The sequence below is a fragment of the Triticum urartu genome, chromosome 4A (genome assembly GCF_056163025.1).
Source record: "Triticum urartu cultivar PI428250 chromosome 4A, HENAU_Tu73, whole genome shotgun sequence".
Classification (NCBI taxonomy): Eukaryota; Viridiplantae; Streptophyta; class Magnoliopsida; order Poales; family Poaceae; genus Triticum; species Triticum urartu.
This window is the reverse complement of record NC_141876.1, coordinates 64,758,950-64,772,780: the sequence shown is the minus strand read 5'-3', so window position 1 is coordinate 64,772,780 and position 13,831 is coordinate 64,758,950. Positions and strand designations below refer to the sequence as shown.

The 13,831-nt window shown below is 49.1% G+C and overlaps 1 protein-coding gene across 2 annotated transcripts; it reads left to right on the top strand.

The window, feature by feature from the left end:
* The first annotated feature begins 8,522 nt into the window (after positions 1–8,522).
* On the top strand, positions 8,523–10,723 carry LOC125553545 (cyclin-D5-2-like). Of its 2 annotated transcripts, XM_048717314.2 has the most exons (5): positions 8,529–9,024; positions 9,124–9,210; positions 9,318–9,633; positions 9,710–9,843; positions 9,935–10,723. In XM_048717314.2, the coding sequence occupies exons 1-5, from the start codon at positions 8,743–8,745 to the stop codon at positions 10,127–10,129; spliced, it is 1,014 nt and encodes a 337-aa protein (XP_048573271.1). In that variant the 5' UTR covers positions 8,529–8,742; the 3' UTR covers positions 10,130–10,723. The 2 variants fall into 2 exon arrangements, with proteins under 2 accessions (XP_087373903.1, XP_048573271.1); XM_087517777.1 differs by having other exon boundaries at positions 8,523–9,024; positions 9,318–9,843.
* Positions 10,724–13,831: the final 3,108 nt, after the last annotated feature.

Below are 13,831 nucleotides of genomic sequence, written 5' to 3'. Positions count from 1 at the left end.
TCTTGGAGAGCTTGCGGAGAAGCTGAGGGGAGCACGGCGGCGATTACAGTTGTGCAAGATATCAGCCTGCCGTCAAGGCGCTAGGGAGGCCTGGGCCATGGTGAAGACGCGATATTCACAGGCCGACCCCAACCATATGGCCGAGGTTGGTCCTGTAGGGCCCGGTGGGAAGGAGATCCCTGTGAGCTTAGTATACGGCCAAGTAGAGTTGGCCGCAAAGTATTCCTAGAAGGACTGTAAATTGGACAGCCTGTTAGATGGTATTGAAGAGGAGTACAGTCAGTCAAAATGACTATGTAATTTTAATTGACATTTATAATGCCTTCTAGCCGGATTGTAGATCATTTGTCATGGCCGACCTTTTTGCTTCAGCCTCGGGACCTGACGGTCCGGAGTGTGTCCGAATTCCCGTGTGGTTATATAGGAACCGAGGAATGCGTGGAGACCAGGCGTAGGGGTCATTGTGGCATGAACAGACAAGTGCCCGACTAGTTATGTTATATTATATGGTTAGTAAGAAACATCTTCCAGGGAGAATAGTTCCATTAGGGGTTCCTTTCCCTGGGAGGCATGCCCTAAAGTGCATGTCCATGCTGCAAAGAGAAACGCAGGAAAAACATCTGGGGGCACGTGGAAAAAATGAAAAAGATCATCTTTAGTTCACCGACCGAATATTCCCTTAAGAACGCTAGCTTTCGGCTTCACCCAGTCTGAGGTACACGTCCGGCTGACCCGGCAGTAACAATAGCAGAGGTGCTCCCTTTACCGCCTAGCCGAACAATCAGTAACGTAGGGATAAGCACAGGAGCCAGGCAACCCAGCTTGGCCAAAACTTAAGTCATATCGATGCATATAGTGGTGAATAAAAGGTACATGCGGAAGTTTGACACATGTGTTGGGCGTGAAGCCCGTAGAAGTAAGCTTCTGTCGAAGGAAGCCCCCAGGTTTGCTGAGCGCGGATAGCGCGTCACTTTGTGAGCCTCTAAAGGCTATAAGAGGGGAAGAGAGAGAGAGAAGGAGAGAAATGTAAGACTGAAGGTATATATAAAAAATGGACAGAGTAAGGAGACGAACACGAGATCCGGCGCTAGGCATAGAATCTTTGGAGGCGGGCGGCGTTCCATGGGTTCGGCTCGAGTCGGTTATCCGATGCACTTCACAGGCGGTATGCACCACCAGTCAGGACTTGGTTGATGATGAAGGGACCTTCCCACTTGGGCTTGAGTTTGTCCTTTTTCTTGTCCGGCAGGCGTAGAACTAGTTCGCCAACGTTGTAATTTTTGGCCCGTACTTCTATGCTTTGGTATCTTCGAGCCTGCTATTGATAAAATGCGGAACGGGCCTTTGCCACATCACGCTCCTCCTCTAATGCGTCCAAACTGTCCTGCCGATCGAGCTCGGCTTCTCTTTCTTCGTACATGCGCACTCGAGGTGAGTCATGAATTATGTCGCAAGGCAAAACTGCCTCAGCGCCGTACACCATGAAGAATGGTGTGTATCCGGTGGTGCGATTCGGCATGGTCCGCAGCCCCCAGAGTACGGAGTCGAGCTCCTCTACCCAGTGCGTGTTAGATTCCTTAAGGGACCACACTAACCTGGGTTTGATGCCGCTCATGATAAGACCATTTGCACGTTCGACCTGGCCGTTGGTTTGTGGGTGATAGACGGAAGCATAATCGAGCTTGATGCCCATGTTTTTGCACCAGAGTTTTACCTCGTCGTCCGTGAAGTTCGTGCCGTTATCAGTGATGATGCTGTGGGGGACGCCGTAACGGTGTACAACCCCGGATATAAAGTCTATCACAGGTCCGGATTCGACCGTCTTAACAGGCTTGGCTTCTATCCATTTGGTGAACTTATCCACCATGACCAGTAAGTATTTGTGCTTGTGGGTTCCGCCTTTAAGCGGTCCAACCATGTCAAGCCCCCAGACCGCGAAAGGCCAAGTGATGGGGATGATTTGGAGGGCAGTAGGTGGCATATGGCTTTGGTTTGCAAAGAGCTGGCAACCGGTGCATTTTTGGACTAAGTCCTGGGCATCTGCCCGAGCCGTCGACCAATAAAAGCCTGTACGGAAGGCCTTGCTTACAAGGGACCGAGCTGCAGTGTGATGACCACCGAGTCAGGCATGAATTTCAGCCAGGAGGTTCCGCCCTTCCTCTTCGGAGATGCACCTTTGAAGGACTCCGGTAGTGCTTTTCTTATAAAGCTCTCCTTCATGGACTTTGTAGGCTTTGGATCACCGCACTATGCAGCGTGCCTCATTTTGGTCCTCGGGGAGTTCCTGCCTAGTAAGGTAGGCGAGGAATGGTTTTGTCCACGGGGCGATGACGACCATTATTACGTGGGATGAGGGTGTTATTTCATTGGCAGAGCCGCCGATTGTGTCAGAATGTTCGATGTCGGGCAGTGCGGTTGGGTCCGGGCTGTTGTTGTGCGACTCCCCTTCCCATACTACGGATGGCTTGAACAGCCTTTCCAAGAAGATGTTGGGGGGGACTACATCGCGTTTTGCGCCGATGCGTGCCAGGACATCTGCCGCCTAATTATTTTCTCGGGCTATGTGGTGAAATTCAAGCCCTTCGAACCGAGCTGACATTTTTAGGACGGCGTTACGGTAAGCTTCCATCTTTGGATCTTTGGCGTCGAAGTCTCCATTTATTTGGGATATTGGGAGGTTCGAGTCCCCGCGCACCTCTAGGCGTTGAATGCCCATGGATACTGCCATCCGGAGACCATGTAAAAGGGCCTCATATTCGGCTGCATTGTTGGAGTCTGTGTACATAATCTGTAGTACGTATTGAACTGTGTCTCCTGTGGGGGACGTCAAAACGACACCATCCCCCAGTCCGGCCAACATCTTGGAGCCGTCGAAATGCATGATTCAATTTGAATATGTGCCGTACTCTTTAGGGAGTTCGGCCTCCGTCCATTCTGCGACGAAATCGGCCAAAACTTGTGACTTGATGGCTCGTCGTGGCTTATAAGTTATGTCGAACGGGAGGAGCTCGATGGCCCATTTCACGATCCAGCCCGTTGCGTCACGGTTGTTAATAATGTCATTAAGTGGTACTTCCGAGGCGACTGTTATTGAACACTCTTGGAAGTAGTGTCGTAGCTTCCGGGATGCCATGAATATCGCGTACGCAATCTTTTGATAATGCGGGTACCGTGATTTGCAGGGAGTGAGGATAGTGGACACGTAATAGACATGCCTTTGAAGGGGGAATTTGTGTCCGTCCGCTTCTCATTCGACGACGAGCACTGCGCTTACAACCTGATGTGTTGCTGCGATGTACAATAGCATTGGTTCGCTGGTGTTTGGCGCGACCAGGACTGGGTTTGTTGCCAGTATGGCGTTTATTTCGTCGAGTCCGGCCGTGGCTACGTCCGTCCATTTGAAGTGTTCGGTGCGCCGAAGGAGGCGGTAAAGGGGGAGGGCCTTTTCTCCCAGGCGGGAGATAAAGCGGCTTAGAGCCGCCACACATCCGGTTAACTTTTGTATTTGTTTGAGGTCCTTTGGGATATCCAATTGCGACAGAGCTCGGATCTTGGCTGGATTTGCTTCAATTCCTCTACTGGATACAATGAAGCCCAAGAGCTTTCCGGCTGGGACGCCGAAAACGCATTTTTCCGGGTTGAGCTTGATGTCGTATGTTCGGAGATTATCAAATGTGAGTCTCAAGTCGTCTACTAGAGATTCAACATGTCTTGTTTTGATGACCACATCATCTACGTATGCCTCCACTGTTTTACCAATCTGGCTTGCCAGACATGTCTGAATCATGCGCTGATATGTTGCGCCGGCGTTTTTGATCCCGAAGGGCATCGTGTTGAAGCAGAATGGCCCGTATGGTGTGATAAATGCCGTTGCGGCTTGGTCTGATTCTGCCATCTTGATTTCATGGTAGTCAGAATATGCGTCGAGGAAACACAACGAATCGTGTCCTGCGGTGGCATCGATAATTTGATCAATGCGGGGGAGAGGGAAGGGATCCTTTGGGCAAGCCTTGTTGAGGTCTTTAAAATCGACACACAGGCGCCAAGATTTGTCCTTCTTTGGTACCATCACCAGGTTTGCTAGCCAGTCCGGATGTTTTATATCTCTGATGAATCCGGCCTCCAATAGCTTTGCTAGCTCCTCTCCCATAGCATGTCTCTTAGGTTCGGAAAAACGCCGAAGAGCCTGTTTGACAGGTTTGAATCCTGTTTGGATATTTAAGCTATGCTCGGCCAGCCTGCGTGGGATTCCTGGCATGTCCGAAGGATGCCAGGCGAAAATGTCCCAGTTCTCCCGTAGGAACTCTCGCAATGCGGCGTCGACATCAGGGTTTAACTGTGCCCCGATGGAAGCTGTTTTGTTGGGGTCCGTTGGATGGACTTGGAATTTGACTATTTCGTCCGCTGGTTTAAAGGAGGTGGACTTGGATCTTTTGTCGAGTACCACGTCGTCCCTATTCACGGTAGAGCGCAACGCAGTCAGTTCCTCGGCTGCTAGGGCTTCGGATAGTGCCTCGAGGGCCAGTGCGGCTGTCTTGTTTTTGGCGCGGAGTGCTACATCCGGATCACTAGCGAGAGTGATGATCCCGTTAGGCCCGGGCATCTTGAGCTTCATGTACCCGTAATGGGGTATTGCTTGGAAGATTGTGAATGCTTCCCGCCCTAGCAAAGCGTGATAACCACTGCTGAATGGGGCCACGTGGAACGTGACTTCTTCGGACCTGTAATTGTCCGGCGTGCCGAACACCACATCTAGTGTGATTTTTCCTGTACAGCGCGCTTCCCGACTGGGGATTATTCCTCTAAAGGTTGTGCTGCTTCGCGTGATGCGGTTCCAGTCTATATCCATTTTTTGGAGGGTTTCCTCATAGATGAGGTTCAATCCGCTGCCGCCGTCCATGAGTATCTTGGTGAGACGAAAGCCGTCCACTATTGGACTGAGGACCAATGCGGCTGGTGCTCGGGCTGTTCGGAATTTAGGTTCATCACTGGCGTTGAAGGTAATGGCCGTGTCACTCCACGGGTTCACTGTTGCTACTTGGTAGACTTCGGCAAGGCTGCGGAGTGTCCTTTTTCGCATATTATTTGATGCGAAGGTCTCGAAGACTGTTAGTACCGTATTGGTGTCTCTGGGGTGGCTTTCTGTGATCTCCGGGATTAGGAGGTTCTCGCCGATCTTGGCCACCTGCCGGAGTATCCAACATGCTCTAAGGCTGTGAGTTGGTGTGGCGTCCTTTGTGCTATGAATTTTACAGGGTCCATTAAGCCATCCTTCCAGTATGGTTCCATGCCCTGTAGAGGGTTTTTGCTTTTTGGTGTTTGACCCGGGTGTCTGGCGATGATGCACCCTTTTGTTTCGGACTGGGCTTGCATTAAGGGCCGGATTGTCCCAAAATTTTGTTTCGGTTTTCCGGGCGCTTTCTATCGCACAGTACTTTCGTACTATGGATGCTAAGTCAACGAAGCATGTAATATCACGGCGACTTATGGCGTTGAGTATTCCCTTGTCCGTGCAATTATTGCAGAAGGATAGAATTGCGTCTTCCTTGCAACAACCCTTTATCCTGTGCATAACCAGGAGGAATTTGGCCCAGTAATGATGTACTATTTCGTTGGGCTCTTGCCTGATTTGGGATAGATCGCTAATGTTCGGATGGGTGGGTGCAATTAAATCCGAAGCCTTACCCCTTCTGAGGCTCACAGGCCGAGGAATTTTCGAACTCGAAAATTTGGATTCCTAGATGTCATCCAATGAATCCAGTCCGTCGCCTGATTCTAGGTTCAGGTCTTGAGTGATATCCTCCCCTCCACGGACATCCAGCTTGGAGGGATCGGGAATCCGGACGTAGCGAGTCCTTAGGATAGATGAAGGGTCGCCGCATTGTCCCTCTACCATGGCAACGTGGTGGGTGGCTTGGGGAGAGTTAATCTTTCTCAGATCGGTTTTAGGCCCAATCTGGTCGTAATCCGTAGCGACTCCCAGGGCGGCGAAGCGATCCAAGAGCTCGTTTATGGAGGAAAGCTCTATTGGATCTAACTGCTCGGCAAGTTCCGAGTTGACATGAAGATTGTTTTCGATGGCTCGAGAGGTCATCGTCGGCGTAGAAGCTGAACAGGTGGTCATAAGAAAACCACCTAGCCGGAGGGTTTGGCCGACATCCAAAGCTCCCTTAGCAACGGTGCCGTCTTTAAAGACGGGGCGAGGCATCCTTCCTGATGGCGACGACACAGAGGAACTCTCAATGAAAGCACCAATGTCGGTGTCAAAACCGGCGGATCTCGGGTAGGGGGTCCCGAACTGTGCGTCTAGGCCGGATGGTAACAGGAGGCAGCGGACACGAAGTTTTACCCAGGTTCGGGCCCTCTCGATGGAGGTAAAACCCTACGTCCTGCTTGATTAATATTGATGGTATGGGTATTACAAGAGTTGATCTACCACGAGATCAGAGAGGTTAACCCTAGAAGCTAGCCTATGGTATGATTGTTGATGTGTATGTTGTTCTACGGACTAAAACCCTCCCGTTTATATAGACACCGGATAGGGTTAGGGTTACATAGAGTCGGTTACAACGGTAGGAGATCGGAACATCCGTATCGCCAAGCTTGCCTTCCACGCCAAGGAAAGTCCCTTCCGGACACGGGACGGAGTCTTCAATCTTGTATCTTCATAGTCCAGGAGTCCGGCTGAAGGTATAGTTCGGCTATCCAAACACCCCCTAATCCAGGACTCCCTCAGTCCCAATATGAACCGGACTCACAAATCCATTTGAGTCTTTCTTGGTAGTAAGAATTGTCTTCCTTATATTCCAACTTGGTGAAATTGGGTTTAGAATTAATAGACTGTTTTCAGATAATGCTCTGGGTGTGAATGTAGCCACGTAAATGACGACGTAGCTGCGGGGTTGGTAGCTATCAGTGCAACCACCGCTCCATGTAGGATCGACATACTCTCTTTACCGTGAATTGCAATAGCCATGTGCCCTTGCAGGTCATAAATATCCTCTATACGGATTGTTTTGCACTCTATTTAGGAGAAAATTTTCATACACTCAAATTTCTGTTTACAATTCCTTTGTTTTTTCTATGGCATTACAATATTTGATCCAAATTCTTGTTGTTTTATAATCATGCAGGATCCAAGAGGACATGCCACCCTAATGATGTATTTTCTTCAATCCCCTAATTTTGGAAAACCTAGAAAGCCTTTTCTCTCCGATACACACGAGTGTGAGTATCATATATTAAAGAAGAGAGGGTGAAAAAAACCCCCACCACCGTACAGTTAAACATACATGCGTCTAAATGACGCTGCACGTCCACCTAATTTATAACTCCCGAGTCTTTTAGACCACTTTCAATGCAAAGGTGCTTAGATGAGGTGCTAAGTGCATTAAATAGCTTAACGACTCAATTTCTCAATGTACTTAAAAAACTCAATTTCTCAATGCATGGGTGCTTAATTTTTGTTGTTGTTAATCTCAATTTATTTAATGATTTACCACCTAAACTTTTTTCATGCATCGGCCAACTTCTTTCATTTAAGTGATCTGCCTAGGTTCACATGTTTGGCACTGGTTCTTCTTGGGGTCATCAAAGTGCTCTCTCTCTCTCTCCTTCTTAAGGCTAGCCATAGTGGGGGTAACTTAGGTAATAACTTAACACACCCAAAACAATTTTACTTATGTGGCAAGTATTTAATGAGAAAAGAGGTGTTTGTGTTAACATAATATGTTACCGTAACATAGTGCTTCCAGTGGCAAAATGAGTCTATGAGCTAATAAATGAAGCAATCTATGACACTATCACTATATTATTTTGCACTATGGAGGTAGTAATTTAGACTAATGTCATATGCATGACACTAGTATAAGTTACTTCCCACTATGACCAGCCTAATTGTTGTGTCATGTCATTTTTTTGCTTATGTGACATGCTTAGCACTTGTCCACGATGAAGCATTCAGAAGGGCCTTACATCCACCCACCTGATTAAACACCAGAAAGCTACCCATATCTCCTATAAAAAAACCTATGAATCGAAGAGGCCATATGGAGAAACAATTCTTTGTTTTTCGTGTGACGCAATCAGACGAACGAAATTCCATAGGATTCGAATGTGTATGACATTCAATTAATTTCAGAATTTCCGACGATGCACGTTTAGTAGGAGAAGATGTCCTCCTTGACTACGAGACGTCAATGGTGACTTCATCAATCTCAGTCCGTTGGAGGTGTCCACAGAGGTAGGATGCGCCGTGCGTTCATAGGGGTAAATATATATATATGCGTATTTACGAGCAACTGTGTTAAAAAAAGAATGTGCGCGACATTTAATTTCCGTAGCAAGCCCGGTTTTGCAGCACCGAATCTGCACCTACCGGGAAAGTGCAGGCTAGTCACGGTGACATTATGAATTTGCTCGAATCTTGAGGAATGCATCTTGACCAAACAAGAAGGCTTAAGGTCATTCAAAAGAGGGAGAAAATTCAGAAATATCAGAAGAGCGTCGTGCGTGCCGCAGTGCAGTGTGGTGAGCCTGCGAGAGCCACTTAAATAGAGGGCAGCGGCTTGACCGCTTGAGGCGCGGCCACCTCGCCCTGCCTTCTCCCCCCTTCTCCACTCCCACTGCCAGCTCCGGCGGCCTTTCCCCGTCCGGATCCTAACCCTCATGGTACTTTGACAAAGCCCACCAGTGCTACCGTCCGGCGGAGTGTACATAACGGAAGCACGGAGCGGATCGAGAATGGAAGCCGAGGACTACGCGGCCGGGTGCTGCTTCTCTCTCATGTGCCAAGAGGACGGCGCCGACCTCGGCGACGGCCTCGCCGACGACGACGCCGGCAAGCTGCTGCTGGTGTACAGTGCCGGCGACGATAACGGCGGCGAGGAGGAAGACGAGGAGGGGTACTTGGACCACCTGGTGTCCAAGGAGAGCAGCTTCTGCTCCGTCGATCCGTCGCCTTCCATGGCGTCCGAGGACTGGTTCCAGTGCGCGCGGTGCGACACCGTCCGGTGGATCCTTGAGGTGAACCATCGATCCAACAGACGCGTCTATATATCTGCATCCGTTGGTTTTTTGATGGTGGAACAGAGCCCCTGACATCTCTCGCCGGCGCCATTGCAGACGCGCGGGCACTTCGGGTTCTCCCACCGCACGGCGTACGTGGCGATTGCCTACTTCGACCGCTTCTCCCTCCGGCGATGCGTCGACGTACGTCCACAATCGCCATCCATTGATCCCACTTAGCTTCCTCTGTTTCTTGAACCACACGGAGACCGGTCACTGATTCTTTGGTTCGTGTGCGTGCGTGCGTGCAGAGGTCGGTGATGCCGTGGGCGGCGCGGCTGTTGGCCATCGCGTGCGTGTCGCTGGCGGCGAAGATGGATGAGTGCCAGGCGCCGGCGCTGTCGGAGTTCCGCGCTGACGACGACTACGATTTCAGCTGCGACTCCATCCGCCGCATGGAGATGCTCGTGCTCTCCACGCTCGACTGGCGGATGGGCGCGGTCACGCCCTTCGACTACCTCCCCTGCCTCTCCTCCAGGCTCCGGCGATTCAACGGCGGCGGCCGCGGAGGTGGCGGCGGCCTCATCGCCGTCAAGGCCGCCGCCCTCATCTTCTCCGCCGCCGAAGGTTGGTTACTTGACAACCACATCGATCCATGGACCGTGCTCTGCTTGTATCAACTGACCGTGCTCTGTTCTTGCAGTGGCGAGCGTGCTCGACCACCGGCCGTCCACCGTGGCCGCCGTCGCCGTCTTGGCGGCCACCCACGGCACGCTCACGAGGGAGCCACTGGAATCCAAGATCAGCAGCCTCTCCCCGACCTGCCTCCTCGAGAAGGTGACTTGCTCGTCCTCGTCCACCATACTCAAAGCTCCTTCCAGTGGGTCGTCAAACCAGTTCGCCTGACGGCCGATGTTGTTGTGCGCAGGAGGATGTATATGCCTGCTACACCATGATGCTGCGCGATCCGTCGTCGCCGAGCAAGGCGGCCAAGAGATCGGCGTCCGACCGGGGCGACGCCGACAGTACATACGCGCGCCTGGACGCCGCCTCCTTCTCCGTCGCGGCGGCGATGAACAACAACAAGAGGGTGAGGCTGGAGCTGCCGGCCGTCCACCGGTGATCCAAGCCCGCGCTTGTTTTTCCCTAGGTGTCCAGCCGCGCGGCCGGAGCTTCATCCATTAGTTGGTCGTCGCAGCAGTTGCAACTCCGGCCGTTTTCACCCACGATTTCCTTCCCATTTCTCTAGATTTTTTTAGTTCTTTGATGATCGGCGCACCGCCAAACAACCGGTTATTGGCAGTGCGGCCGGATTGGATTGGTTTGATTCCCGCGTGCCATCGAGTGGAGACAAGAAGAAGGAAAAGAACAAAAAAATAATCAAGAAGGTGGCGAGCTCGATGATGCCCGAGCTTTCCTACGGAGAGGAGAGCGTAAAGCGGCGCAGGATCGGAGGGAAAGCTTGGCTGGCCGGCTGCAAAGTTGCACGTCGGATTCCACTCCACTTCCCGGGAGGCGGCAGCCGCGGCGGCGGCGGCAGCTGGCTGGTGTAGTGTAGGCGTAGAGAATAAATATCTCTGAATTCATATGGAGGATGTAGAACGGTGGTGGTGGGCGGTGCTGTTGTTGTTGCAAGTTGCAAGCAAAGCAAGTACCATGGTCCATTGCTCCTTGAAAATTCTGATTTGGTTCAAAGGCGGGCTAGGCCTTTTGCTTCCTTCCCCACCCCTGCTCAAAGTGGGCGCGCACACATGTACCAGTGGTGGTGGTGGTGGTGGTGGTGGAGGCTGCTCGCAGAGCAGCGCTGCACTTGCATGTGGTTTTTAGCGGTTCATTCGGCTACGTACTGCTTACTGAACTGGCTTTTGTAATCCCTGTTCGTTTTGGAAAGATGGCTGGTACGAGAATAATCCACGCATGCAATTCTTCGCCTCTCTCTTTGTTCGTATGTGCGTAGCTCTACATCTTGTATACCCTCCGTTTTTTAAGACAACAAGGATGTATCGACGACACGGAACCTGAAATTTCGAGCAGTTCAAAAATCACATTTCAAAGTTTTGAAAAAATATGGAAAAATACACATGCACGTAGCGATGGTGTCTACAAGTGTGTAAGTTTTCATTATGAAATGCGTTGTTATGTGATCTACACAAAAATAACAAAATCATGGACTTTTTAGTGAATGATACATGTGCTAAAATACATGATTTTTTTCTATAGCTCACATCATAATGTATTTCACCATGAAACTTTACACAGATGTGGAAAACATACCTAGAGGTGTAATATTTTCAGAATTTTTTAAATTACCAAGATTTGATTTTTGAAAATTTGAAATTCCAGGCTCCATGGAGCTCGAGCTCCATTAGCAATTTCCTTATATCAACATTTTATAACAATACGACGGATGAACCAATAGAGACGTCGAGGATGCACACGACCAAATTATTATTGAAAAAAAAACACAGTGACCAAGTTCCGTTGCTGCGGTGGGTATCACCATGGGGAAGCGGTCTTGAGCCCTCACATTTGGAGAAGAACCTTCACATGTCGTTGTTTTCGATTTCAATCACTGAAGGACAAATTAGAAACTCTCAACCTAGATAGAAGGTTCAAGTGTCGTATGGAGGTCGGCATTTCTTGGTTCAACCAAATAAAGACCACACATAGGGTTTTCACAACCCAAAGCTCAAGAACCCATAGCTTGGTATCATTATCAAAACTAAAGCCCCAACATTGCCATCCCTACATGCCAAGTGTTAGTGTCCTGAATTAGGAGGTGTTTGCCACATCGGTCCGCCAGCTATGGGCCGGGCCGAGGACCCACCGAAGACTGATGAATGAGCCATGTTGGCCCTGGCACTCGGTGTAATCAAGATGAAGATCTCTAGGAGGCTTGGCGTATACTTCAAGCATATTTTAATAGTTGGCATGTTTATCCCTCCATTGTAACCGGCATTGTAAACCCTAGGTACCCTTGGCGTCTATATAAGTCGTGGGTTTAGTCCATAGAGGCATACACATTCACCTTTGCAAGGTTTAGAGCTTACACAATACTCATATGATCTCGATGTAGATCAATTTGTACTCTCTGCCCCATCATCATCAAATTTTTTATTATTGCTCGCTAGTATATTATGCCATTGATATGAGTGAATATAATTAATAAGAGTTGTCATTTGCATGGTTAGTTATAATCTTTGGTGAATACCTGGTATTATTTAAGCATATATATGGATACAGGAACAAAAGAGTTCGTCAAAGTTTTTCTTTGTCACTTTAAGTTTGTCAACTGAATTGCTTAAGGACAAGCAATGAGTTAAACTTGGGGGAGTTGATACGTATCCATCGTATCTACTTTTTCAAACACTTTTGCTCTTGTTTTGAACTCTAATTGGCATGATTTCAATGAAACTAACCCGAACAGACGTTGTTTTCAGCAGAACTACCATGGTGTTGTTTTTGTGCAGAAATAGAAGTTCCCGGAATTGGACAAAACTTTTTGGAGATTCATTTTGGAACAAAATAAAATACTGGAGCAAACACCCACTGGTGGGGGGCCTGCTGCCCACTAGGCACCAGGGCGCGCCACTGATGTCTACTGCACAACCTTCTTCTTGTAGACTCGTGTTGGGCCTCCAAGCGGAGAGTTTTCTAGGACTAGCAATTTTCTCTCAAGTGGATGACCTAAAGTTTATCAATCCGTAGGAGGCGTATGATGAAGATGGTCTCTCTCAAACAACCCTGCAACCAAATAACAAAGAGTCTCTTGTGTCCCCAACACACCCAATACAATGGTAAATTGTATAGGTCCACTAGTTCGGCAAAGAGATAGTGATGATACAAATGTAATATGGATAGTAGATATAGGTTTTTGTAATATGAAAATATAAAAATAGCAAGGTAACTAGTGGCAAAAGTGAGCAAAAACGGTATTGCAATGCTTGGAAACAAGGCCTAGGGTTCATACTTTCACTAGTGCAAAGTCTCTCAACAATGATAACATAATTAAATTATATGGAAATCCCTCAACATGCGACAAAGAATCACTCCAAAGTTTCTATCGGAGAACGTGGGACGAAAACATGCATCAACCCCTATGCATAGATTACCCCAATGTCACCTCGAGGATCCGCGAGTTGAGTACCAAAACATACATCAAGTGAATCAATAGAACATCCCATTGTCAACACAGATATCCCATCGCAAGACATATATACATCAAGTGTTCTCAAATCCAATACTCAATCCAACATAACGAAACCTCAGAGAGCAAGACTCAATTCATCACAAGAAGGTAGAGGGGGAGAAACACCATATGATTCAACTATAGTAACAAAGCTCACGGTACATCAAGATCGTGCCAAATCAAGAACACGAGAGAGAGAGAGAGAGATCAAGCACATAGCTACTGGTACATACCCTCAGCCCCGAGGGTGAACTACTCCCTCCTCGTCATGGAGACCGCCGGGATGATGAAGATGGCCTCCGGTGATGATTTCCCGCTCCGGCACGGTGTCGGAACGGGCTCCCGATTGGTTTTTCTTGTCTACATAGGCTTGCGGCAGCGGAACTTCCGATCTAGGTTTCTTTCCAGAGGTTTCTATATTTATAAGAATTTGTGGCGTCGGAAACAAGTCAGCAGGGTGCCCAAGGGGCCCACAATCCCTCAAGGCACGCTCTGGGTGTAGGGCGCACCCCTTACTTGTGGACTCCTCGGGACTCTTCCGGTCCAGCTCCGGTACTTCAGGGGTCTGTTTTGGTCCATAAAAACACCATAAATTTTCAGCCCATTCTGAGAACTTTTATTTCTGCACAAAAAATG